Source organism: Psilocybe cubensis, chromosome 6 (assembly GCF_017499595.1).
Source record: "Psilocybe cubensis strain MGC-MH-2018 chromosome 6, whole genome shotgun sequence".
Classification (NCBI taxonomy): domain Eukaryota; kingdom Fungi; phylum Basidiomycota; class Agaricomycetes; order Agaricales; family Agrocybaceae; genus Psilocybe; species Psilocybe cubensis.
Genome location: NC_063004.1, coordinates 172,597 through 199,897, shown reverse-complemented (window position 1 = coordinate 199,897; position 27,301 = coordinate 172,597). Strand labels below are relative to the sequence as shown.

Below are 27,301 nucleotides of genomic sequence, written 5' to 3'. Positions count from 1 at the left end.
GGATACAAAAAGGATGTCTGGTATAGCTATGCTTTCCAGGCCACTGGGAGGGTACCAAGCTGGCAAGGCATGGTGGAATTCCGGTTGAGACCGTGAGAGACTTTTCCTGGCGTTCTCGGTCCCAGATATAGAGCGGAACTCGTGATCATAATGACTAAGAGAATTAATTCAAATGCGGTTGGCGCTCGGAATTTACTTCGCACTGTGTAATCGAATGATGCTTCTTTGGTCGACATGGTGGCGCCTTTGGAGCCCCGCTTGGTGCGAACGGCCATGAATAAGACTGGCACAGAGTTCTCGGCAAGTGAGTTATTAGTCCATAGGAAACGGTGGTATAGTGATAGTGGGTGAATGGGAACGCACCAACCGCACACTAGACCCCGGGGGATGGCCAGCCCTAAGGTACGGATGATATAGACTGCGAAATTGAAATTATTCCGGCTAAAGGGCGCTTAGCCCCTTTTTCAAAAGCTTGGGGAACACTAAACCTTGAACCAGACAGGTGTTTTAAAGCTCCTATGCAACGATACCCTTTGGCATAAAAGTGGGGTTTAGTTTCCAATCAAGCTCAAACTAAGGTTAAGTCTACTTCGGGTTACATTGAGGGAGATTGTATACGTTTATGAATCACGGCGTTCCGTGGGTCTCCAGATTACTAGTGCTTGGCTATCGACCTAAAATTCATGGAATGAACCCAGAACGCCTAGACCAAACGTATATTAAATGGTTGCTTATGGAGACGCTAGGGTAGGCGCTAAGCTGCATATTAGCGCCAAAGAATGAAATATTTTGAAATTTTCGAGCTTCGGGTATGGCGGGCCGGTGCGGAAGCGCCTTATCCCATGTTCTACGTGTCGTCTTTGGACCCCGAAAGCGTATATATTACATGCTATGGAGCATGTTGCATGCTTTATTGGAGACAATACTGCCTTGGGTGACTGAAAAATATATGTTCCCCTCGCGTCGCACGATTTGTAGCCTTCTGTAGCTTTGCTCTGTATTTTTAGTGCAATCCTCTCGGCGGTTCTTAGGCCGCATCACAGACTGACAGGCACAGCCTTTCGCTCTCAAATTACACGATGATATCTTTATCTTACCACGGCTACCAGCGCTACCCTCTCCGAATCGATTGCTCGTCGTCCGCCAGACAATGTACCAGCACCCACTGGGAAGTGTACATTCACGCATCTTTGGACGTTTCTGGTCTAATACTAACCTGCCCTAGTAGATACAGAAGCATAACGATGACAGTTGTATCAGCCGCGTTGAGAACGCATGGCACTTTACCTGATGAGAACTTTATCAAGTAAATGAGACTTCCTCGGTTTAATACGTGCGCTACCACGGAAAGAGAGCCAAGATAACAATCATGCCGGAAGCTGCATGCAGGTCAAGGAAGCGCCGATCGGCGCCAAATTGAGGTAGAACGCCGAGCATATTATTATCTCTAGTCATCATGGCTCTCGGGGTCCTGGGAACGTGTGACCTCTCGCTATCCGATAGTAGATGGTTTTGGAGCTGGTTGCCGCTCACAGCGACGCCTGAATATCCCAAATGCTCCCTTTCGATAAAGGATTTCCTGAATGGCGCAGTATGATGCACTATAATGCATTTCAATTGAAAGACGCCTGTCACAACACGAGGACAATGTTTCTGGCCTTGACTCTCGGAGTTCCATCCGAAAACAGTCGGATATCATTCATCGCACAGTTGAGGAATGGTTCACAAAAACCCAGCGCCTTTCCATCCCGCTGCAGTCAGGATATACAATAAGCGCTAAATGAGGCGCCGGGGCCACAATTGGATCTTAGGCGCTTGCAGTTTGAGTGCAGAGACTATTGATTAACGCCCGTTACATTCTAGGGGTGCGGTGCAGGTCCCAATTTGGGTCAGGGTCAATCGGCGTCTATAAAAGACGTAGCCACCTGATGGTTCAGATCAGATCAGTCACAAGTTTTTTCAAAAAAGTGACGTTTCTTTATTTTAAGCGCCTGTTCAATTTGAACGATTTGGAACCCCCTTCGATCTTGAGTATTCACACGTGCTGTAGACTGAAATTCTTTGACACTGCCCCTCTTTCTCCTCTTTCTCATACCCCCATCATCACCTAAGAAGCGCTCGCTCCGCCAGGTCGTCATGCTCGTATCTCCCGGGATGTCCCACCAGTCTCATGCTTCAAGTCTCAAGAATGGCAGACCCTCCAGCAAAAGCATTGGTGAACACGCTGTGGCGCCCAGTGGTCGTCGAGGTGTGTTATAGTGACATTCCCATGTGTGCAAGAATGAGAAACCACGATTCATATTGGTGCTTTCAAGGGACGGACACTCTCGAACGAAGGATTGCACCCGGAGCGGCATACAATTCGGGACGAAAGTTTGACGACCCTAAATGCCAGCCACGGACACGAAGCTCCATTTTATCGATGATAACGAGTTGGCTAGATGATGTGAGGAGGGATTATGGGATGCTATGGGTGTATGGACCAAGTGGCGCAGGGAAGTCTTCTATCGCTCAAGCTATCTGTCAATTCTGTGATGAACGTGGGCTGCTGGCGGCTTCGTTCTTTTTTGCAAAGGGCATCGCAGGTCTGAACACAGAAAAACATTTCATGGCGACTCTTGCACACCAAATATCCATCTCCATTCCCGAAACACGGCGATATATTGCCCAAGCGGTTGAAAGCGACCCATCCGTCTTCGCCGGCTCCCTCGAAACTCAACTCCAATCACTTATTGTGAATCCATTATTGCAGGCCTATAACGCTCTCGGGGATAAGCGAATGTCTAAGAAATGGGCGCGTCTCGTGGTAATTGACGGGCTTGATGAATGTCAGGGCGCAAACGTTCAGCGCTACATTGTCCGAATACTGTCAACTGCGCTCATCCATAAGCGTGTTCCATTGTTTATTCTCATCTCAAGTCGACCCGAACCACCTATTCGTGACTCGTTCAACTCTTATGATCTTCGTGACATTATCTATACTATTGTGCTTGACGACAACTACCTCACGGATGCCGAGATCAAGCGATTTTTCTGGGCGAGATTCGATAACATCAAGCAGACGCATCCCCTACGAACATATATTCCTCCCCAATGGCCTACTCCTCAAACTATTCAGATGTTGACTCAGCGTGCAGCTGGTCAGTATACATATGCTTCAGCAGTTATCAGATATGTCGATTCTGCCCAACATAGACCCGTGGAACGTTTAGATTCGGTTTTACGAATCTCGAATCCAATGGTCGATATCCCTTTTACAGAGCTCGATTGCCTATATCGGCATATTTTGAGCTCTGCTCATAACATCAAAGGTGTGCTTCGTATCCTGGGCGCCATCTTATTTTCGCAGAGGCCATTTTCGAAGAAACGATCACCCACCGAACCCGAGCTCCCGATTCCGGTCACAGACCCGCGTTTTATGGAAGAGTTACTATCTTTGAACCGTGGAGACGTTTCGTTCATTCTTGCTGACCTGCATTCTATTCTTGAAGTCCCTGATTCGAGACGTAACTCGACCGCTGCGCCCAGCAGCAAGTCAGGCGAGACTGGCATCCAAATCATCCACCACTCTCTCGTCGACTTTTTGACAGACAGAACTAGAGCCGGCAGATATTTCATCAATAACGTCAAGGTGCACGCTGAACTCGCGCGATCCTGTGCACGTAATCTACTTTCAGGTCCGTGCTTCATTAATACAATCAGATCGCCTTGAAATAACTTCTCGGTTGGGTTCTTATTATAGGTCACAAATTTGTCCATCAGTACGCGGGGCAAGCGCTTGTTACCCATTGCAGACATTCGGTTTTGACGCACGAACTACTGACGGATTTGCTCAATTTGGATATATCGATATGGCTGACGACATGCAAGACTTGGAGTGACGGAGGGGGACCATTCGACCAAGCATGGTCTGAACTCCCCTTGCTGTTTAACTGGTTCCGTTCACTCGTACGTCTTACCTCGTGGCGTTCTTTCATTTCCGTCGTCACTCACCGTTTGTCAATTTCTGAACATATGACATTTTCAGACTTACCCTGATCCCTCCAAAGATTTACATGACCGTCACCTACGTTCGTGGGACCAATATCTACATAACGAGCTATCAACATATTTTGCGGATGAGAGCCTCACCGATTTGTTGACGTTCGTCACTTATCCTAATCTTCTTTGGGATTGGCTCCACATGTGGCCTCTGTTGGGTGTCCCACCACCTGAAAGCCTCGAAAAGGAGGCGATTGACAAACGAAGTCTTCATTTGATGGGTCTTAAGCAAGTCTTTGACCCCTATCGACATATGCTCTCACAGTTCCTCACGGACAAGGATCGAGCAGGCCGGCAGGTGATCACGCGCGCACATTATACCCGGGTCGCTCTGCGCCTGGCCAAGTATCTCTTTGAGCCTAAAACTCCGTGCGTTTCTCATCTGGCCCTTTTGTCTCTCTCCATGAATATGCAAACTTGAAAAAAAATACTGATTTATCTACTTGTGTTTGCAGTGGTAAGCTCTACGCGTATGCATTACCACCTGAATGGACGTGGTACCGACAGGGGCACGATGACAAAATCTTCCGCGAGAAGAAAACCAAAGACACGTTCCAGGCAGGACTGCAGTACCTTCCCTTCTACCTCGAACAGGCCGAGGCCGATGTGGAACTTATTGATTACCTGAAGAAAAATAAACTGGATCCAATACGTGCCCAGGAGTTGCCAATGTTGGCGTGGGCGGAGGACAAGACGAAACTGGAGCAGACCGTCGCCGATTACCTGAAGGTAGGTTACCTTTTTTGATTCGTTCTTTTCCTGCGTATCTTATATTTGCTTTTGCAGCGCTATAGCGAAAGGAATGGGTGGACAGGAGAACCTTCGTAGCACACTGACCATGTATTGCCATAGACATGATATCATAGATCCAGGTAGCCTACTACGTACTTTTACTTTGTATTGCTTTACTTCCTTCCTGCTATCTTTTCCTTTCCGTTCTATTTTTCTTACTTTTTCGACCATCCCACAGGTCTGTGTTTGTATGCATGTCGCTCCTATCCCTTTCCCCCCCTGCACATACTCTTCTGTTCCGATTTTCACGACGCCTCCCACCCTCTTTCACGACATCCTTCACGATACCATGATATTCATATGGTCTGAAAAGTTAATATGTATTGCATCGGACTTCATGTTCTGCCCTTTATTCACTTCATGTAGTACCACTTCGCATCCTGTAACTTTTACAACCAGTGATGATCTGCTAATACACGAAATTCCCCTAAATTTCCTTCACATTGTGACCCCCCTTGATTCTATTTCGGATATTGATGCGCAAATGGGCGCCTAGTCTAGGACCTTCGCGTCAGGGGGTCTTGAATGGTAGCATACTCTCATACCACGTCGTTATACTAACATCCTCCTTTTATAGAGAAATAATCAATCTCCTCACATGAATAGTGGATCTTTTAAGTGATTTTCATCTAATCCCATGAGCATTTCCATGGAACCTGCTTACTAGTGGTGTATCTCCGTGCGTTTGGTGACCTCAATAAATTGACAATTACATCGCCCCCGGCTGTGAGCTACCATATTGACAGTCAGCAACATGAGATAAGAACGACGCGGATAAAGGAAGAAACAGGTATAGGGACGCGTGTCACGGTGTTTCATTGGGCGCCTACCTCCACGCCCTCATACCTTCCCACACCTTTATACGTCAAAAGAGAAGCGGGTGCTTGAACTGGAGCTTTTGGCGGAAAAAATTGTCTCCCTACTATCTCCAATATTCTAGGATTCTATAACATAATTGAACTCCCAGTCTACAGTGTCATTCCGTGCCATTTGCTAAGTATGCATCTTGCAGTAAAATAGGGGCAGGAGGCAACGCTATTACATACGTCTCCCTGACCCACGGGATAACGGTGTTCTCGGCACGCCCGCGTTTCGCAATTCGAAAAGGATGATGTGCCGTACTAGGCCAAGATCATCCGTAGCACTGAATCAGTACCAATCTCACATATAATTCCTTATCCCAGCTCTAAGGGCCGGGCATACTTTTCGTCGATACATTCTCGTCGCGCTAGCCTAAGAAGCTGTATTTCTAGGGAAAATCTCCCTTATCAGGACAGTTAATTTCTTGGGTTGGACGCGATGACAGTTAGTTCAAGCATACGTGACTTCTCCACAATTTAAGCCATTTTTGTTCAGAATAACCAAATCGATAGATATAGCCCTTGCATATATCAGAAGATGAATATTTCCCGAACGAAAGAAGTCTGCCTCATCCAAAGTACATTCTCTACATAAAAGTGTCTTATCAACATCGTCAATCATGAATACCACCCTCAGTATAAAACTTGCAGGCATCTTCTGTCAAGGGCACGTCCTGAAGACACGCGGACACCCCAGCTGGAATACTTCTTCGAAATTGACCTGTGAGCTAAAAATTCTAGGTTATACAGCGTCAAGGATCGCTAAATATAACGGGTTGATACCCAATAGTCGCACTCAAACGTTAATCTATGTCTTCCATAGCCACGATATCTGTGTAGCAAACATTGGGAGTAAATATTCTGATCTCTAGACAACACATGGCACTCACAAGCAATTCCCATCAGTTTGGTTTGTTAGGAAGTAAACCTCTTTGATGCATTCTGGACATGCTGGGCAAAATGCAAAAGCGAGACTGGAATACACCAGTGCTACTAGGGAGATGATACTAGTGAAATGCATGCTGATCACGGGCGCTAATTCAGTAACTAGTGTTTGAGCTGAGCAAGGAGGCATTCATCTGTGATGCTTATATAGATTCTGTGGCGCGCAGCGTTTACGGTGGCCATGGTCCTCGGCGAGCAATCAGCTGTAAATCAGGGGCTAGAGCTCGATGACGCATGAGTCGCGAAGCTTGCGCATTTGTACTGGCGGAAGTAGTTGCATCCGGTCACAATGACCTCGGATGGAAGACTTTTTGAATGCACGGGAATCAGTGTCCATAGTAATTACAGTTGAGCAGGTCACCCATTTTCTATAGCGGTTCATAGATTTCTTTGGTGAGCCGAGTACCTTCCATCATAGTCAATGGTCTGTCGATCAACTGCATTCAGAATATATGCCACTGTAATTGGCTCTGTTAATAGCAAAGTAATGCATGACAGATAGATCCTGCAAATAAATGTGTGGCTGGAGACATTAAAACCAACGTTAAGATGGTACATGTAAAATGTAAGCTGGCGAGAATGATTTCCTTCAATTATTCTCATAGGTCGGCTCCCATAGACCCGCGAGTCATCCGAATCTCTGACTCTGTGGGATTACGGAGCGATGTCTGCGTGCTAGGAGGTTCCTCAACCAAGCTTCGAAAGTCAGCTACGTCAATGCCTTCTCTGCGATCCACGTTCAGAATCGGAAACGACAAATAAGCCTACCAGATACACTCAACTTGATAAGGCCCTTGCGCATCTGTTCGGCATGGAGCTCTTCAAGATAGGGTATCAATTTATCTTGATACATGGGTGCGAGTTTGTACTGCATCAAGAATGACGTGAGACTTATCCCCACTGAAAAGCTGATGGGAATACTTGCATTCATTAGTTCGCGGTCCGCTTGGGTATGCACACGTGCAAGCAAGGCGGGTAACAATGGGCTGTCAGCGAAATCTTCAAGCCTCTTCAAGACTGGGCGTCTGTGTGCCTCATGTACATTGAGCTTTACAGGTACTTGGACCAAAGGAACTCACACTCCAAATATAATGCCTTTGCTCCGACGAAGCTTTCTAAATGTCTGATGATCTACCCGAAAGAACAAGTCTTTTGGATGTAACTCCTCGGGAACTGTACTTCCTGTCTTGGAAATGTTGTCTATTGATGATGATAACGAATATGACAGAGATAAGGATGATGGTTGCAAACTGACTCACGGAAGAATAAGTTTCGGTCATCGACAATTTCCCAACTCGTTCTCTCAAATGGTTCGTTAGGCCCAAAGCGCTTGAGCACCCTTTCTACACTTTTTAGGAGTTTTTCGTTGAAGTAAGGCACGGGTGCATGTGCCTGTTCCAATGACATATTGATCTTTTCTGACAAAAGATAGAATCCTGATGTTTAATGTATTACTTGATGCTCCTTCTTCCGAGGTCAGACGACTCACCCGGAAACGCCACAAGCCCCCCCACGAAGTAAATATGGCCATCTTCCCGCTCCCTAGCCATGAGAAAATCGTCTTGAACTAGCCTGTGTAAAATTAGCGCATCGTGACTGTCTAAAGAATTGTGCTTGCCTCTACCGTGATATTATTTTCAACGCGTCAACTCCATAGACGTCTTTTGTGTGTTCAAACCGCTCGTTGATAACTTTGTTCCAAATTCCGTCTTTCCCAATATTTGCAAACAATTTTGGGTATCGTTTTGGCAACCAATTGACCAGAAGCTCAAGAAGCTCATTGCACGCATCATCGTTCTCCGGCAAAGAATCAATGACATGTTTACCTGCGTATATGTGAGGAGATTATAAAAGCTGTGTAAGAAGCTTACCTTGCTCATTTATGACCCGTGTCTTCTCATGGATGTACCACGTATAATCACTATCAATCTCAATCCAGTCGTTGATGTGCATCGGCTGATGAGCCATTGTCTGTCGTGGTTACTCAGTGCTATCAGCGTTGTAACTCAGATGAGGGAATTTCTACCACATGCCTGATGATACGGAAAGCGGACTGTCTTGTTCACGTAGAGGTGATTGCGAGTTCGGGCGGTACTGAGTTCGAAGTTCCTGACAGGATCTGGATCCATGGGATCCTTTTTGCGTTTGAAGTATCCAGACGCATGGTAATATTTGAGAGAAAAAAGAAGCAAAGTTAGTAAAATGCTGAATGCTAACCAGTCGCGTGGAATGAAAAAGGTTAACAGGCCATACATGACAAGAGTAGGAGAGCAAGACCTGGGAAAATCCTAACGGGAATGTTTTTAGGTAACATCTTGACAGAAGACAAGTTCGGGCCGAACTAGGGCCTCGCAACCTCCCGCTACAGTGCATTCTTTAACCACAATTCATTCTTTTAATGGTCATGATGATCATGATGATACAAGGCATCAGGTAACCGATGGCGGTGAAGGCTCACGAATTCGTGTTAGGGAGACAACATTCGCTCAGGGAAGACAATTTCTCACCACAACGGACTCCATCAGGCAGCAGAGTTGAAGTATGTTTTCAGTCGAACAAAATCACGCAGAGCTAAACATACCCATTGAAAACTCTCTTTTTTTTACTTTCTGAGCTCTCAAACACAAGTTTAGATATGTAAACAATACTAACAGGTTCCTGATTTGGTGCTGATGGCCAATATGTTCTTTGGCACACTCCCGGCACATCTCGGCACCAGCTGGGCGGGCAATAAATTCGATGTTGTGCCTAGGAATCATCCATTACATAAGCCTGATATGTTGCCTCCGCCTCAGTTCGGCAACGACGGAGCGGAGTATGAAATCTACAAGCAAGTGCCCAAAAATATCTAGAATATTTCTTGGGCCTTCTCCTGAAATGTTGGTTGTTCCCGATCCTACTTCTCACTGATGCCGTCTTGATTCCTGTCCAGCACTCCGAAGAATCTCATTCAAGTAGCCAGTCTGTGCTCATACACATGTTAACTTTCATTTACGATATATTGTGAGGGAACGCCGTTGGAGGCAGCACCGCCCCTAACACCGTGAATGAGCGACGTGAACGCAGATAAGTGAGTTATTGTCAGACGTATTCTACCTTTTTAATTATGCAAATCGCGTCGCGCACCATATATATTTAGCTCTTATGACAACAAATATGTAGTAGCTCAACTGGAAAATCAAGGATATGTCAAGGTACATGATGTCGATGAGGGTACGGTATCAGAATCCCTTGGGTTCATCTACTGATATACCTTCGCGCGTGTAGCCATTCTCTTTACCGCCCACTTACCTTTGCAAGTGACTCTCTCTCTCCTAGACTTTCGTCTGATCCATGTCGACTCAGATTATACTAGTCGATGATCGGGATTCTAGACTGACTTACACATCTGCTCCACAGGACAACTCCACTAGTAGCTGGTCACTAGAAGGAAATGGACAGGAATTCAACGAAACGGTCACCCAGACAGATAGAGCACAAGCTAGCGTAAGTCTTTTGTTCAACGGTGAGTCCATTTTTAGGAGTTCCGATTAGGAGGAGGGTTCTATCTTACGTTTGTAACTTACAGGGACTTCAGTCAGCGTCTGGGGAACATTGAGCAGTACAAAGTTTGGCCCAGTGCAGACCTCATATCAGTTGGATAACTTGCCCATACAAAATGTAACGAATACATCGACGATGGATGTTGACCAATTTCAAGTGATGTTCTACCAATCCCCAGTACTTGAACCCGGTATACACAGCCTGGTGATTACCAATATGGTCAACGGTTCTCTCTTTCGTCTGGATTTATTGAAAATAACGCCAGATCATGACATTCTTTTCTCCAATCCTCGATCTTTGGCATCTTCAAGCAACGCTGATAACCTGGCTGTCGAAACTCCAACATCATTAGCTACTCCTTCCTTTACAGTATCAACATTATCGGACACTGCTGGCACAACTTCAACGCATAACATCCTTGTCAAAAATCAAATATTACCGTCTGCAAACGGAACTAATAGTGCGGTTGTCGAAACTTCGATATCCTCCGCCATAACATCAACACTATCGACTAGTCTCGACACAACAACATCAACTCATGACGTCCTTTTTACCAACCGAATATTGCCTTCTGCAAGCAACACAGGTGATGTTGTTGTTGAAACACCGATATCTTCCTCCACAACATCCACGACATCAGTATCGGCCGCTCTTGGCACAACATCAGCCCATGACATCCTTATTACCAATCGAGTATTGCCGCCGTCTGCGAGCAACACAGTCACTGATGTTGTTGAGACACCGATATCTTCTTCCGCAACGTCAATATCGACCACTCTAGATACAACATTTGCCCACGATGTCCTTTTTACCAACCGAATATTGCCTTCTGCAAGCAACACAGATGATGTCGTTGTCGAGACATCGATATCTTCCTCCACAACATCAGCCATTGACGTCCTTTTTTCGAATCGAATAGTGCCGCAGTCTGCGAGCAGCACAATCACTGACGTTGTCGAGACACCGATATCATCTTCCACAACATCAATATCGACTACTCTAGATACAACATCAGCCCACGACGTCCTTTTTAGCAATCGAATATTGCCGTCTGCGAGCAACACAGACGATGTCGTTGTCGAAACACCGATATCTTCCTCCACAATATCAGCCATTGACGTCCTTTTTTCCAATCGAATAGTGCCGCCTGTTGTAAGCAACACTGATAACGTGGTTGTCGAAACTCCGCCAACATTCGCTACTCCTCCCACGACACCAACATTATCCGCCACTTTTTTGATAACAACACCAATATCATCTGCCATTCTTTTCATAGCACCATCAACAACACCGGCCGTTTTTCTTACAGATACAGCTACACCATCGGACATTAATATTATCTCACTTTCAACGATCAATAGAGACTTGGTCTCTGTGGGTAACCTTCCATCAACAACAGATCAAGTTCTTTCAACTCTTTCATTCCCTGCACAAGCCATGGTTACCTTTCCGGGTGATACACCTGCGTCGAGCATTCCATCAATTCCCTTTGCTACTGGAACCAGGAATGCCAACGTACCACCATCCACCATTCCTATTAGCACTGCAACGAGTGTAAATTCTCACTCGCCAAACCATGCCAATCTTACCCCCATTATAGCAGGAACTATAGGCGGATTAATGTTCCTTTCAATAATCGGTATTATTTTACTGTGCAGGCGACAGGGACGACAGAGGAACAGGAGGCGACGAGATCTTTTCCTCGCTCATGAGAACGGTCGCTTCTGTACGTGTTTTTTATTCAGTCTGATACATTATTCAATCGCTGATATCGCTTGCAGCCTTTTCTCAGACCCCGGGCCCAGAGAACCGTAGACTCTCTGATCAGGAGAAATCGGGACTGGGTCCCGAAGGCACTCAACACCGTGAATCCAATAATTCTTTCCGGCATAATGGTGTCCTTTCTGATGATCCATTCGCAAGCTCTTATGACACGGTGGAGCGAAGTACTTGGTCTCCCGAGCCCGAAGAGCCTCTTGCTCGTGGTTTTGGCAGAATAAAAGGGTTTAAGCAATCGTCAGCGAAGCACAACTCCGGATTTCTCTTTCACCTGAACCCCGTTTAATTATGACCCCATCCAAGTATCATAATTGTTCAACACGATTCTCAGGACTGTATGTGATCGATCATGCTCTGGAAGCACCATATGCCTCAACCCAGGCCTGTCTTCAATGACATAACCTAGGAAAGGCGGACGCTTTATCAATTGGATTTGCCGAACGAACGGGAGACAGTTAGGAGTGTTCAGGTCATGACTTTGGCCACTACTGTTTGTCAATTGCACATGTACGTTGACCTAGAACACGTTTCAATAGATATTTCGCTGTACCTATTCGTAAGGAATGCATTTCTGATGTTCACACATTGTGTATAGGCAATAGAACCATTCCAGTAACGGGGGATGAGTTGGAAATGTTCAAGGGGATTTGATGTGCGAGTAACTGGCATATGACAGCCACAACGATGATGGCATTGCGCCATAAAATTTGAAGTTGCTCAATAATAATTTACCACGCACAAGTAATTCGCTCACGGCTCCGCCTGTAACGTTGTCGAAATCCGTATGTTTTGTTCATGAATATGGTATGTACATTGCTTATTTATGTACTTTCGGGATGATCCGTCTATACTTATAGTTGTGTCATAAAATTTTCTTGCTCCTTGTGAACAGTCACATCTAATTGACTGGTACTGCGTTCCTTTAGCCCCACTTTGTAAGTCCTGTAAGTGTTCCTGAATTGTGAGCGTCTCGAGTGCGCATGCCCGCAAGCGGACCCAAATTTACCACGTTATGGGGAAAAACCTACCTTCTTGAGATTCATTGTTCCAGTTACAAACATCCGAGCGTCGGTGAGAAGATAAACCGCAGAGCATCAGCACATTGATCTATAAGCTCAGAAAGCTGTTTTTTTGTCGTCCCCTTTTCGCATGACGTGATGACATATTATTGTAAATGTCTCCTTGCGTGAATCGTGCAGGGTGTAGATTGACTGGGAATTACTACGCAGGTCCTTTTATGAGGCCGAACCTCCTCCATGAGCTTGTATAAGTCTTTTTTGATGGATGTCAAGTCAAGGGTTCAATGGAACTATGAGGTTTCGCTCGACGTATAGCCTAAAGGTGTTTTAAGTTCTGTGTACGGTCGTAGATTTGGTCGAGACAATATTCTTTGCATATTTTTACATAGGACAGGCCGCGGCCTCGGAGACCCCAGATGGGCTTTGACATCGGATGGGAATCGCGGCAAGTTCACAATACTCCTAATGTTCTGTCATGACTGTTTTTCCCAGAAAATGAAGGCGGTTTCGTCATTGCTCAGGCATCCGCTGCCTGTGCATTGACATTATGTTGCCTTCGTGTTGCGGAGATCACTCGATATGTTCATTGGTGTTTATTTTGGGACCGCGTGCCGTATGTTGCTCTTTCCATGACCTGTACAAGCTTTCCACGTGCCTTGTGGACTTCAAAAACTATCGACAAGTTTTGTCATATGGAAAACATATATAAGGTGGCCTAATATTCTGCATTCCCTCAGTCAACTCACAGTTGAATTCTTCTTAAGCAACAGTCTTAGCTTCTCTCAATCTACTCAACATGTTCTTCTCTCGCTTCTTCCTTCCTCTGCTCTCCTTCGGTGCCCTTTCCGCATTGGCTGCACCCGTCCCCAGCGAGAACATTGAGAGACGTGCCGACATCTCCAACGTCCTCGGGATTCTTGGAACCCTCGGTGGACAAACTGGAATTATCCTTCCAGAGATCAGTACGGAACGCGTTACTTCTCTTTATAATAAGATTCTCACAATCTTCCCCCTCTAGACTCCCTTCTCTCTGGAGGTCTTGCCACTCAATCTAACCTCACACCGCTCATCGGCGGCCTGGTTAGCTCTTTGAACAGCGCTACATCCTCCCTCGGTGTTCTAGGACCCGTCAGCACGGCCACTGGTGGTACCCCCGCAAGCGTTGCCAACACTGTTGCCCCCCTTGTTCAGGTAAGGTGTACACTTATCGGGGACAATCAAACATTTCTAACATGGGGAAATATTTCAGCAAATCACCACCACTTTGAACAACGCCCAAACTGCCGTCCCTGGACTTAGCACCGTCATCGGAACACTTGGAGTTGACGCTTCTCTGGACCAATTCCTCACCGGTTTGGAAATTTCTGTTGCTGGAGTACTCAACTTGGTTTCTGCTTTGTAAGTCATATTTCAAGAGATAGTGACGACTAAAACAGCTAACTACTTGCTTCAAGGTTGACTACCATTGCCGGAGTTCTCAGCTCTCTTGCGTTGTCCCTTGTCCTCGCTACATTGGGGCTTTAATTAGGCTCCGAGGGGAAGTGGCCCACTTCCTGTGATGAAGCAGTAGAACTCCGGGCACATTTCTACGTAAACGTTCTATGTAAATGTCTCTGAAAATCCTTAGATATATAACCAATACATGTTGTTTGTCTCCATTCTTCACTATCCTCGCTTTGCCCCTAGCCTCTGGAACAGCGAAGTTGTTAGTCTATTAATAGGACAAGTACCGGGAAAACATGTGTTAGTCACCATTTGGACATTACGACAAAGACCCAGATTGGATCTAGGTGGGTCCAGGTCCCAGATTTGTCTACATAACCCATTCCCACACCCACTGCTGAGCGCTGTGCCCGGCAATGCCCAGTACAGGCTTGGCTCAGGTTTATCAGTACATGAGCCAATTTTCCAACAGTTTTCATAGCAATCAACAGTTGGATACACTGCGGACTCCGATACATGTTTGATGTCAAACATCGACAATCAAACAGATATTATGTAGGATGTAGATGTTTGATGTCACGCACATATTGTGTATGGCAACAAACAGGCTTCAGACATAAATTGTGTTTGAACTCTGTGTGACATCAAACACCAAATATGTTTGAGCACTGTTTGTTAAAAAATATTAGCCTGACATAATACCTGTTTGAATAGCTGTATGATGAGGTTCTGTAAGAGATCAACCATATAATCCGTATCTTATCTAACATGAATATCAAACATATTTTATATAAGCATTCAAACAGAATATTTGTCCGAAATCAAACAGATTGCCAAACAGATATGTATGAACCAATCAGATGCGAGAAAAAATGGATGTTTGATAATTGTTTGATTTCGGACAAATATTCTGGTTGAATGCTTATATAAAATATGTTTGATATTCATGTTAGATAAGATACGGATTTTATGGTTGATCTCTTACAGAAACTTATCATACAGCTATTCAAACAGGTATTATGTCAGGCTAATATTTTTTAACAAACAGTGCTCAAACATATTTGGTGTTTGATGTCACACAGAGTTCAAACACAATTTATGTCTGAAGCCTGTTTGTTGTCAAACACAATATGTGCGTGACATCAAACATCTACATCCTACATAATATCTGTTTGATTGTCAATGTTTGACATCAAACATGTATCGGAGCCTGCAGTGATACGTCGTGAATACTGAGATATTTAGCGACTGAATATTTCACTATACATGGAATAGTATTTTTATCCTCCACATGGCTTTTGGAGTCGAGTTGGCGCTGTGCTATTCATATAGACGGTAGCCAGATACTTAGCATAACTTGGTTCTGCGGACTACAAAGAAAATGCATTATGTTGTTCAGGAGGGCGTAACGTTTTTATGTATATGCATCCACTGTCTAATATCTCTTGAGAAAAATGATATATTTCAACCGGTTTCTGTTTCTTTTCACGCACTTCCTAAAATAGATTATGCAGTTTAAATATTCTTTCTTGGCGCCAAAGCTGTAACAAAGTACATGCGGAGTAATGATGTCTTGCCTTCTACTTCGCGATATCCATACATTCGCGTCATTTTGGTGGATTTTTTTTTCGGAATATATTGACGATATACGCGTAAGACTGGGCATTATTACTCCACAACTACAAGGTATAAAAGATAGGTTTTCGCTCTTTGCTTCATTAGCAGTCTACACATTCAACAACCCATTCCTCCAAAGAAGCCATCATGTTCGCATCTCGATTCTTCGTTTCACTTCTCGCTCTGGGATCCTTCACTATATCAGCAACTCCCATTCCAGAGAATGTCGAGAAACGTGCCGACGTGTCTGATGTTCTGTCAATTGTCAGCGATTTGAAAAGCTCAACCAGCACAATTACTACGCAAATCAGTAATGTTTTCTTTCAAGAAAAGTCAATACCATTCACTAACAGGAACCATTTTTAATCAGATTCGCTTGTATCCGGGGGCACTGCGTCGGAATTAAATGTTTCTCCTCTTATAACTGACCTCGTTGCGTCCCTTAACACTGCAACATCTTCTTTGGCTAGCATTGAGTCGGTTGATTCGTCGTCCGGTGGTTCGGCTTCAGATGTAGCTAATGCAATTGCGCCAATTGTCTCGGTAAGGAAATTATCCAAACCATTGGCCAAAGTATAATTTTTATTTTGCATCGCATAGGACATTACTACAACTTTGGATAGCGTTAGCACTGCTGTTCCCGGTATCACGACTCTTCTAGGAGGACTTGGACTAGATGCTGCATTGAACCAACTTCTTGGCGGACTGGAGAGACTTTTGGCCGGTGTTCTCAATTTGGTTGCAAATCTGTGGGTATCAACACCCTCATGATGAATACTATTAGTGCTGACTCGCATATACCAAGGCTTGTCAATGTTGCAAATTTACTGAGGAGGCTGGCCTTTGCGCTCACGCTTTCCACGCTGGGATTGTAGACCGCGCCTGTTAATTTGTACAATCCATAATCGGACCTAACTTCTGAACATTTCATGTTTTTTTAAAACTATAGTTTATATAGTTTAGTATCTTTTTGATTTTATTTAACCCACCAGCTCTGCTTTGAACTTGCGTTTAAACCATTAACCAAAGTTTTTTGATCGATTGTTTTTAGTTTGCAGTTCCGGTCCGAGATATGCAGGAGATAAGATTAGATCACGGCCTTCGTGGGAATCTGTCAACAATGCTATGGAATGTAAATTTTTGAGGCACGTCTGTCTTCGTTGACACTCAGACTTCGTGCAGGAACTATATTGTGCTCCCAGTAAAAAGAATACAAGTCAACGCCAGCTTAACGCAAGGCATTACAAGACGACGTCGAAGTTCTCTTAGGAACATGTTCAACTGGCAATGACTTGGCGTTTGGCGTCGTGGTCGTGTACTCCAGGCGGTCCAAAGCGGCGTTTTCTAACCCTCACTGCGGTGAACCGGTTCCATGCGCAAGATTCAAGATTCAAGATTCATATCTTCTTAGCATCAGCTGGAGCGGTTGGTTGGTCTACCCTCTGCATCTAGGCATTCTCCAACGACTACATCCTGGCCCCTATTTTAATCATGCCCTACTACCGCATCGAGCCAGTCTAACACTCGGCGAATGGCTAATAACCATTGTAGACACTCATGGAATACTGGCCACGGGTAGTGCTACGACATGAACAAGATATTCGAGGTTTCCTTCGGCGGGTTGATATATACATATGTGACCGACGTCAAGGTTATAGGAAGCTCAACTACCAGAGCATGGTTTTACTCCTCAGTGCGTCTTGCTGCTTCTCCGACAGATACGATATTGATAGGCAAATATAGACAAACTGCTATAACGTCGTCAAAGATGCTAGACGTTTGAATATCGGTGTCAGCATCGTTGCAAGAGAGATCACCTCATCATTAATGCGCTTTTCGTTATGCTTTACTTGCAGAGAACGGTGAGTGATTGCAATACATGGCATTGCCTCCGGCTTACAATTTTTACCAGGCCAATGTATGAATATCGATGATAAAATTGTGACAAAGGAAATCGAGTAAATCAAGTTTGGTCAACGGCATAAGCATTACTAGTAGATCATCGTATTGCTGTACGTTGTTATATATGTGAGTATTTTATGAATTGAATTGTATTTGGTTGCACAAGATTGTCGCGCTTCACACCACATGATTCCTGGACGTTTGAAAACGTGCCTCATCCATTGCTGACACGCAGAGCCTTTCACAAACTACTTGCATTTAATCCGGAAGTGGAATACCCATACACCTTCGGAACTTCAGTCTATCCTGATGGATGACAGTGGTATGTGGCCCTCATGACCCCCGACATACTCCAATGACGATTCAACTTTCCGACGTGTTGCCTTCTTTCTGAAATTAGCATCGGCCCGCCAGATACTCTCATGATCCTATTCCAGTTATAGACGTGACACGAGATTGAGAACGAAGGTAAGCTCTGCTTTTCAACATTGACCGGTTTATCTCTCGGTTCTTTGCTTAAGACTAGAGGGAACGGTCTATCCAGTATGCCTTCCACTGAACTCAGCACGTCTGTTCGTTCCACCTCGGAGAAATCACACAAGTCCAAGCTCAGTGAAATCGAGGATCCTGATGGGGAGTTTGGCGGCACGGAGGCACGAAAGGTACTGGAGAGAAAGCTGTTGTGGAAGGTAGATTTGAGGATGAGCATTCTCGTTGTCATTTATATTCTAAACTACGTGAGTAAAACCCCGTCTGTTGCCTTTCAGAGACCTCTGCTGACTAGCTGTGCTTTAGATCGACAGGAATAATGCCGGGTATGATTTCCTGCTTTTTCGTTTACTCGTACTGAACTATACACCAGTGCTGCACGATTGCGAGGGTTACAGTCTGACCTGGACCTTCATGGTATGACTTGCACATCCAACGTAGAAACAGGGCGTTTCATCCACTCAAATTAGGCACACAATTCGCGACGTTGTTGTCAATCTTATATGTGGGATATATAATCATGCAGGTTCCATCGTAAGCAAGGATTACAACGCCAGGTTGCCTAACCATCCAAACTGACTTACTGCACAGGAACATGTTCTTGAACTGGATTGGAAAGCCTTCATTATATCTTCCGGCGTGCATGGTCGTTTGGGGTACCATATCTTGCCTTACTGGTGCGTGTAGAGAATTTGCGTCCATTAGTGTTTCCAAATATTAATGGTGAACGGAACAGGAGTAACCACAAAGTACAGTACAAATTCTCTCGAAAATTTGCAATATATATTGATTGCGCATAGCTTCAAAGGAGCTTTGCTAACGCGGTTCTTTCTCGGGTTTGTCGAGGCAGCATTCTTTCCTGGAGCTCTGGTGAGTTATGATGGCGTCATTTCGGTCCTGGTCGATCTTTGTTAAAAGTAATGTTCCAGTTTCTTCTGTCTAAATGGTATAAGCGTAATGAATTAGGTCTGCGAACCGCAATTCTATATTGTGGAAACATTATCAGTAATGCCTTCGGGTCGCTTATGGCTTCTGGAATTCTTAGTGGGATGCAAGGGAAGCTCGGCCACGCTGCATGGAGGTCTGCAATTTTTTATCGCTGCATAACTCGTATGCTCACCAATATCTCTAGATGGCTTTTCTTTATCGAAGGAGTACTGACAATTGCAGTGGCAATATTGGCTATATTCATACTACCCGACTTCCCATCCACGACTAAATGGCTGACCGAGGAAGAGCGGGCGCTGGCATTAAGACGAATGGAAGAGGACAGCCATGGAAAAAGCGAGGGCGAAGATGCAAATGGACATACCGGCCTCTGGATGGCAATTACAGATTGGAAGGTGTGGTGGATGGCATTGCTACTAACTTCATGGGTCGTTTCCTTATCGTTCAACGCCTACTTTCCGACACTGAGTGCTACCATGGGATTCAACGAAACGGTGACACTACTTCTCTGTGCACCACCATTCCTTTTTACGACCGTTATAGCCTTTGGGCTCTCGCGTCATTCAGACAAAACCAATGAACGGTTTTATCACTGCATAGGATCGCTCATTCTTGGTATTTTAGGCTTTGTTATTGCAACCAACACGATGAATATCGCTGCACGTTATATCTCATTGTATGTTCCAGGAATCAATATGCGAGACGTGGTGACACTGCACTGATGTCTGCATACTCAGATTCCTCATGGCCCAGTCATACGCCGGATACATTGTATTCTACGCGTGGATGAGCAACAGTTTTCCCTACCCCGCATCGAAGCGAGCCGTGGCAATTGCCATCATAAACGCTTTCTCTCAGTTGGGAAATGTGGCTGGATCGTACGTTGTCGTTTTCGTCTACTCTGCGTGTTGGAGAAATTATACTTATATTTGGATAAATGAAAGGTATGTTTGGCCTGCTACCTGGGGTCCGACGTACCGAAACTCCTACGGAATATGTATCGCGACATCTGGGCTTGCTGTTCTCATGCTCTGCGTTTTAAAATGGCATTTCACCGTGGTAAATGAAGGTTTGGACAAAGAAGAATTGAGGAAAGGCGTAAAGGAGAAAGGATTCCGCTATATGGTATAATGACGAGCTCCTGTGTTCACATCTACTTTTATTTTTCCATGGGCGACGTCGATGAGCCATAAATGCCGCGGCTTCCGTGGTGAATATACCATTCCACTTCCTCAAATATTTGGACGCTTGGGTTGGAACACAAGAAAAACAGTGTCTACGACGAATGCTAGATTGTAAACAGCGCACTTTTTGCCTCAATTTGTGCAAGGAAAATAGAGCTTCCAGCTAGGATGACAAGTCTTCCGTCACCTGCGAACGCCATATTCGCTACATTCGCTCCTACAAATATCTTTCCTAGCAATACACCATCCTCTCTAAAGATCTGTTCATCGCATTCAAACGGTCAGGGATCAAAGCCAACTTGGGGCATGAAACATTTCATACCTGGACTCCGTCACCGCAACCAGCGTAAACGTTTCCATTGGTATCGACCTGTATTCCATCAGGTATTCCCGTATCAATAAAGGCAAAAACTCTGCGATTATTGAATGCAAAGGTCTTCGCGTCGACATCATAAGCGTATCTGTAAAATATATGTGAAGGTCGTAAGACCTGTGCCAGCGACGGGGCTCACATTGTGGCAGAAAGAGTGTTGTTGATCAGCGCTGACGAGTCGGCTCTTCAAGTACGTCACAATAGATTTGTAAAAGACGGTCTTAAATATACGCACATATACGCGACACTACCGTCCGCATTGAATGCTATTCCGTTTGGAGTGATGGCTCCATCTGACACCATTCTGACGAGACCTGTTTCCGGATCGAACATATAGCTTTGACTGGGTAGCGAAGGTGGAGGTCTCTGATCGTTCACAAACCCAAAACTACGTTACAATGAACACACAATTGAAAATGAGCACTATGTTGAAGATACTGGAGTCACGCACGTGTCGTCCGTAAAAAAGATGTTGCCGCTGGGATGAATTTTGAGGTCATTCATTGAGTTGAATTGACGGCCAAAAAAGTTGTCGAGAAGCACAGTTGCATTGTTAGGGGCCGTTGGGTTGACCAAAACTAATGCAGGAGGAAGGTTCTGGCGACCACGAGTCGCAAACAGCAGTGATCCTTTGAACGGACCAGTACCTCCGTTGGTAACTTGGACAGTTTCCGGAAGTGATAGCTACATACCAAATGAATTCAATAAATGACCAGAACATACAACTTACCGTCGTGAAAGGAATATTGATATCTGTGGCTTTACGCTCCAAGGAGATGTCAACCATAGTCATGTTAATTTTACTGACTCGATTATTATGTGTCATGCTGCTCTCGGGTGGAAGAAGACCACTCGCAAAGAACAACTCATTCGTTGGGGGGTTGAAGATAGGTGCTTCAAATGCAAAGCTACCCGATGCGAACGTGGTATTTGTTGCTATTCTCCTGACAAATGCATTTGAACCAAGAATGGCCTGAAACCCAGGGTGAAATAATTGAAAGAATGGAGGTGTAGAGTTGGTTGGGTTGAAAAAGTCTTTAAAGTTTTGCCGAAATGTAGCATTTTGACCAAGTACAGCGAACGACAAAGGAGATACAATCTAATTTAAGGTCAGGGATAACCACAGGTTAGTGTTCAGGGATAAAAGTACTTACAACAGTCTCTCCAGTCGAAACAACGGTTGAGTTACCTGAAGCCCCTACTAACTTTGCTGTGAGACATATGGTGAGTATAGTAAGTTTCGCAGAGAACTTGAATAGAGTTAAGAAACTTGAAACCTCTCGCATTTTGGGATGATATTAGAATGTGTCCTATAGAGCTACTTCAAAGTTGGGGAGTATTTAAGCCTTCATAATCTATGTGTGAGCAGATACGCTCACTAAATTTACAGCTCTATTTTATGATGCGATGTTCCGCACGCGCTATATAACGTTCACACATGTGACGTCGAATGTGATAAAATGTGCTGCGTCAAACCTGCTTTTAGTTATTGGGCAAGGATTCGACTTCTTGTGGGAATAAAATCTAAAAGAAGATTCGCTCAGTCGGGTTATTTTTTTTTTTTTGATGGAGCGTTGATGATATATAGTAGCACCAGCTCCTTCTTGAGGCACTATTAGACACTCTGATGGGCCAGCTGAGTCAAGATTCATTTTAACATGACCGCGTGTTAATCATTGGAAGTGGATTCTTGCGACTACTTAATACCCCTATAGTACTCAGGCGGGCGCGACACGTTTCAGCATCAATCACGTGGTTATATTTTATCCTCCGGTTCCGGGTCCGCTGCTGGGTGCGACGTTGGTGCGACGACACCCATGAAATGTCGTTTTTGGACTCTTAGATGCGTTATAAGAGACCAGTAGAGACCAGTAAAATTATAGAACCTGATAAGTTCTTCTACATCTATTAAAGAATAACAAACTTTTCTTATTATATAGAGACCAGGGCACTTTTGGCGTTAATTTTGGCGAGAAAAATTGCACTACTGACGAGTACCACCAAGTTTCCATCTCCTGCGAATGCCATGTTGGCCACCCTTGCTCCAAAAAACAGCTTTCCAAGAATAACACCATCTTTTCTGAACACCTGGATGGATTCTTTCAGCAATTTCGTTTGTACAGTTGACTTTTCAATACTTACTTGAACACCATCGCCGCTAGCAACGTACACATTTCCTTCAGTATCTACTTGAACTCCATCTGGTATTCCAGAATCAATGTAACATAGGACCCGGCGATTCTTGAATGTAAACGACTCTGGATCAACGTCAAAAGCATAGCTAGGACAAACGATGTAATGGATGGTATATGTCTGTTAGGGGGTAAAACCATACATTGTAGCTGGTCGAGTTTGATCAGTTGCCACAGAAGCAGAATCGGCTCTGATTGATTTAAAAGCCTGGTTCACCATGGAGGAATGTAATGAATGGGCAGCACTTACATATAAGCTATTGTGCCGTCCGGGCTGAACGCGATTCCGTTAGGGACGACTACCCCATCGGCTACCATTTTAACTAGACCTGTTCTTGGATCAAACATATAGGTCTGGCTTGGGAGCAAAGGAGGCGGCCTTTCGTTGTCTGTAAAGGCAAGGCTGGAGGTATACCCTAAGTTGTCTGACTGGGAGATATTGATCACCAGATGGAACTCCTACCTATCATCAGTGAAAAATATATTCCCACTCGGGTGTATCTTGAGGTCATTCATGGAGTTAAACTGACGTCCAAAGAAATTGTCTAGAAGGACCGTGGCATTATTGGGTGGTTTTGGATTCAGTAATACCAGAGCAGATGGCAGCTCAGCTCGGCCTCGGGTTGTCAGAAGCAACGAGCCTCGGAAAGGGCCTGTCGCCCCGTTTGTAATCTGAACAGTTTCTGGTAGAGAAAGCTGGTGCAGGAAGGATAATCAGAAAGGATCAATAAATTTTAGTAAAACAAATTAATATGACAGACTCACCACTGTGAACGGGACATTGATATCTTTCTCGGTGCTTGATAGTTCCTTTTCAACGAGTGCCATGTCTATTTTACTAATGTGATTGTTGTGGGTCATACTACTCTCAGGAGGAAGAACGACGCTGGAAAAGAACAACTCGTTGGTCGGAGGATTGAAAATCGGAGCTTCGAATGCAAAACTTCCAAATGCAAAGGTGGTATTCATTGCTATCCGTCTGATAGAAGCATTGGGCCCGAGAACATTTCGGAAATCGGGATGAAATATCTGGAAGAATGGTGGAGTTGAATTAGTAGGATTAAACAGGTCCCTAGTGCTGTTGTGTCGGAAAGACGCATTTTGTCCAAGGACGGCAAAAGAAAGTGGAGGGATCTCCTGTGATGGTTTGAGATGAAGAATTAAAACGTGCTAGCTGCGATGAAGCATTGACATACGATGGACAATGTGGACGAGTCTGTAACTGTTACCAAACCTGAAACACCTCGTAGAAAAAAGCATAAGTTGTCGATGAGAACCCATATCACTGCACTGCGAAAATGATAGTACATTGTACGCATAGGATTGGGGAGAAGATAATAGTATACTTGGAGGATTCACACCCTTTATGACAACTTTATTGAGGAACGGCAGACACTTATAGCGTTAGAAATAGTCTGTCAGTTGTTCAATATAACCTGATATATCGAGGACTGGACACTTCTTTGCTCAGGGTCAATGAGAATAGAGTAGCACTTTACGCGTTACACACCTAAACATGCGTTCCACGAATCACAAAAATTGGGAAAAGAGAAGCAAAAGATATACCAAATAGCCACATGTGTGGGTAATTGAACACGATGCTTATATCAGACAAATATATCCTCCAGGATGATTTATGTTGTCGTGAATGGTTCCCATCCCTATTTCAAATGCAACAGACAGTGGGAGACCAAGGATAAATGTCTTTACCGGAGACAGTTGGCTGAGGTAGAGGAAATGCATTGTATTTTTTTATGAGGACATTGCAAAATCTGCCTTAATCAGATCAGCAGCACGTTCTGCGAGTGCGTACGTCGAGGCTTGGGTGTGCCCCGCAGGCACAAATGGCTAAAAGCATGAATAGTCAATGTTAATGCAGCTGTTGCTAAGATGGATTTTGTTACCAAAACAGAAGCATCCACAATCCGAACACCCGCGGCGTGTTTGAGTAGAAGGTTAGGGTCCACAACGCCCGTCTTTGCGCCTTTCTTTGACATAGAGCTTGTACCTACCACATGGTATGCGGACCTAGCGTTCCCTTTAATAAATGCGTCAATTTCATTATCCGATGAGTTGAGGTTAGGCTGAGTAGAAGACGCAGGGCCAATGATGTAGTTGGCCCAAGTAGGCGCCGATGCGAGCCGGAGGATACTGCGGACTGCTTCTCGCATAAGGGGGAGGTCAGTTCCGTTGTCTCGCATGAGGCCAGCGTCGATTACGGGAGTAGAGAAGGGGTCATTTGAGGTTATCGTCACTGATCCGCGTGCTGCTACGCCTGGAGTGAGCATAATTGCAGAAATACTAAGGAATTGCCCAGTCGGCGGTGTATTTCCCAGAAGGAAGTTCTGACAAATAAAAGCCGTGAAAAAGTTTCGGCTTGCGTCAGGTTACATATACTCACGGAAACGAATATCTCAAAATGTGGTGAATTTGGTCCAGATGAAGGATTCGGCGCGGATTGAAAGATTGAGCTATTATCAGGCACGCGAACGAAGCCAATATGTTGTGCGATGCCGTTAACAAAGACACCCTGGCGGGTCTTGTTCCAGATTTGAATTTCTTCGTTCTGTAGGGTAATATTTCGATTGAAGTCGTCGTATGTAGTGCTGGCGTTTACGAGCCATGCAAATGTAATGATGGGGTGGTCAGAGAGGTTTTGGCCAACGTCCTCAATATCGACCTGCGATACGATATCTAGTTTTTCAAGAGCAGTTTTTCCTCCTACGCCAGAGTTTAGCAGTATTTGCGGCGTGTTAATGGATCCTGCAGATAGTATAATTTCTTTCGTCGCAGTCACCGTCCTCAGGGATCCTAAGTTAACTACATTGAATATCGTATTGCAAGAGATTGAAGGAATGCATACCTTTGCCGTTGATGCGGTATTCAACGCTGCTAAAGAGTGGGTTTGCAGCTTCCGCCTTGCTATTGTGCAATATGCGGGAAACCTGAGCATTTACCAAAACGTGAAGATTGGGTCTTTCCAAAATTTTCTTCTGTAGATATCCAGAAGATGAACTGCTTCGAGTGCCTGATGGACCGTCAATTACAGCCTGAGACCAACCTATGTTTAGAATTAGCTCGTTTTCATCTGCTTCAATTCATATCTGACTTACCGAATCCAAGCGGTGTCCCTGAATTGTAATCCAATTGCTCGAAAAATTCTCCTCCAAGCTGGCCAACCGCCTCGTTAAAGCGATTATCAATAGCAGTTGATGCTCCGGGTAAGCTGACAGAATTAAAACCAGAGAATCCATGCACGGCGGGGTCAAATTGCCCTGTCGTGTTGTGGTTATCGGACGGTCGAGTGAACTTCTCGCTCTTCTTAAAATAGGGCAACATGCTCTTCCATGACCAGCCAGAATCGCCTGTCACTTGTGCATAGCGGTCAAAATCCGCCTGCGAACCTCGGGTGTATACCAAACAGTCTACACGCATATTGACATCACGTTTGAATTCATTTGATATAGCTGCATTATTACTCACTGACTGAGCTCGTCCCCCCTAGAACGTGCCCACGTGGGTATGTCAACGACGCACCATTCAGTGCTGCCTGTGGAATAGTGGTGTAGTTCCAATCCCAAGGTGTCTGTGGAGTGGTATGCGTGCATAAAAACGGTACTTCAATCTCCAATACACCAGCGTCACTGTTATGAACAAGGTCAGATGGAACGACAAGAGAGAACAAATGTCTTATTACGTCGGTCCAGCTTCAAGCACAAGGACATTAAATTTGGAGATCTCTGTCAATCGATTGGCCACAACCAATCCGGCTGTGCCGCCTAACATGTTATTGCACTCAGCGTTTGCTTAGAGGAGGACTAAATGGCGACTTACCGCCCACAATGACGAAGTCATACGTCTCTCGTAGACTATCGACCTCCCCGAGTATGACTGCAACGGCACTACCAGCTGTCAAGCTGGCCACGAGATATGAGAGAAAGCGAGTCATTAGGAGGTCAACTACAGCTTAGGTCGAGTGTGCTGCCTTTGTACCTCTCCGAGCGGACCCTTGCTCCGAGCTCTGCGCCATATGCTCGTGCTTCTCGTAAAGGCCCATATGATCAATGCTTCGTCAGTGGAGTTCGTGGCGAAACAATACTTGAAGGTGTAAAGAAGTCTATCGCTTCGAACGTCGTGTCATTCTTCTTTAGCCATACCCGACGGCCCGTTTGAA

General features: G+C 44.9%; 9 protein-coding genes across 9 annotated transcripts; 5 read left to right on the top strand and 4 right to left on the bottom strand.

Moving 5' to 3' along the window:
• Positions 1-2,136: 2,136 nt before the first annotated feature.
• Positions 2,137-4,869, top strand: JR316_0006628 (uncharacterized protein; the record flags this gene model as incomplete). The annotated part of the gene is made up of 6 exons (XM_047892374.1): positions 2,137-2,248; positions 2,316-3,677; positions 3,743-3,948; positions 4,028-4,410; positions 4,497-4,770; positions 4,828-4,869. The coding sequence occupies 6 exons, from the start codon at positions 2,137-2,139 to the stop codon at positions 4,867-4,869; spliced, it is 2,379 nt and encodes a 792-aa protein (XP_047747656.1).
• A 3,220-nt stretch (positions 4,870-8,089) lies between these two features.
• JR316_0006627 (uncharacterized protein) lies at positions 8,090-8,606 on the bottom strand (the record flags this gene model as incomplete). The annotated part of the gene is made up of 3 exons (XM_047892373.1): positions 8,090-8,210; positions 8,263-8,464; positions 8,510-8,606. The coding sequence occupies 3 exons, from the start codon at positions 8,604-8,606 to the stop codon at positions 8,090-8,092; spliced, it is 420 nt and encodes a 139-aa protein (XP_047747655.1).
• A 1,365-nt stretch (positions 8,607-9,971) lies between these two features.
• Positions 9,972-12,246, top strand: JR316_0006626 (uncharacterized protein; the record flags this gene model as incomplete). The annotated part of the gene is made up of 4 exons (XM_047892372.1): positions 9,972-10,143; positions 10,207-11,733; positions 11,840-11,907; positions 11,974-12,246. The coding sequence occupies 4 exons, from the start codon at positions 9,972-9,974 to the stop codon at positions 12,244-12,246; spliced, it is 2,040 nt and encodes a 679-aa protein (XP_047747654.1).
• Positions 12,247-13,775: 1,529 nt separating this feature from the next.
• JR316_0006625 (uncharacterized protein) lies at positions 13,776-14,503 on the top strand (the record flags this gene model as incomplete). The annotated part of the gene is made up of 4 exons (XM_047892371.1): positions 13,776-13,941; positions 13,998-14,170; positions 14,229-14,377; positions 14,434-14,503. The coding sequence occupies 4 exons, from the start codon at positions 13,776-13,778 to the stop codon at positions 14,501-14,503; spliced, it is 558 nt and encodes a 185-aa protein (XP_047747653.1).
• Positions 14,504-16,186: 1,683 nt separating this feature from the next.
• On the top strand, positions 16,187-16,914 carry JR316_0006624 (uncharacterized protein; the record flags this gene model as incomplete). Its single annotated transcript, XM_047892370.1, has 4 exons — positions 16,187-16,349; positions 16,410-16,582; positions 16,640-16,788; positions 16,845-16,914. The coding sequence occupies 4 exons, from the start codon at positions 16,187-16,189 to the stop codon at positions 16,912-16,914; spliced, it is 555 nt and encodes a 184-aa protein (XP_047747652.1).
• A 1,572-nt stretch (positions 16,915-18,486) lies between these two features.
• On the top strand, positions 18,487-20,509 carry JR316_0006623 (MFS-type transporter cnsO; the record flags this gene model as incomplete). Its single annotated transcript, XM_047892369.1, has 10 exons — positions 18,487-18,678; positions 18,737-18,756; positions 18,804-18,847; positions 18,901-18,964; positions 19,022-19,126; positions 19,231-19,300; positions 19,360-19,511; positions 19,563-20,054; positions 20,116-20,256; positions 20,323-20,509. The coding sequence occupies 10 exons, from the start codon at positions 18,487-18,489 to the stop codon at positions 20,507-20,509; spliced, it is 1,467 nt and encodes a 488-aa protein (XP_047747651.1).
• A 157-nt stretch (positions 20,510-20,666) lies between these two features.
• Positions 20,667-21,728, bottom strand: JR316_0006622 (Lactonohydrolase oryL; the record flags this gene model as incomplete). Its single annotated transcript, XM_047892368.1, has 6 exons — positions 20,667-20,822; positions 20,885-21,023; positions 21,075-21,119; positions 21,171-21,323; positions 21,387-21,619; positions 21,666-21,728. 6 exons carry the CDS (start codon positions 21,726-21,728, stop codon positions 20,667-20,669), a joined length of 789 nt encoding a protein of 262 aa, XP_047747650.1.
• Positions 21,729-22,867: 1,139 nt separating this feature from the next.
• Positions 22,868-23,955, bottom strand: JR316_0006621 (Lactonohydrolase oryL; the record flags this gene model as incomplete). Its single annotated transcript, XM_047892367.1, has 5 exons — positions 22,868-23,216; positions 23,271-23,318; positions 23,378-23,530; positions 23,591-23,823; positions 23,893-23,955. 5 exons carry the CDS (start codon positions 23,953-23,955, stop codon positions 22,868-22,870), a joined length of 846 nt encoding a protein of 281 aa, XP_047747649.1.
• Positions 23,956-24,879: 924 nt separating this feature from the next.
• On the bottom strand, positions 24,880-27,076 carry JR316_0006620 (Pyranose dehydrogenase 3; the record flags this gene model as incomplete). Its single annotated transcript, XM_047892366.1, has 8 exons — positions 24,880-24,975; positions 25,032-25,472; positions 25,529-25,938; positions 25,991-26,188; positions 26,241-26,552; positions 26,611-26,771; positions 26,825-26,906; positions 26,962-27,076. The coding sequence occupies 8 exons, from the start codon at positions 27,074-27,076 to the stop codon at positions 24,880-24,882; spliced, it is 1,815 nt and encodes a 604-aa protein (XP_047747648.1).
• Between the last annotated feature and the right edge of the window lie 225 nt (positions 27,077-27,301).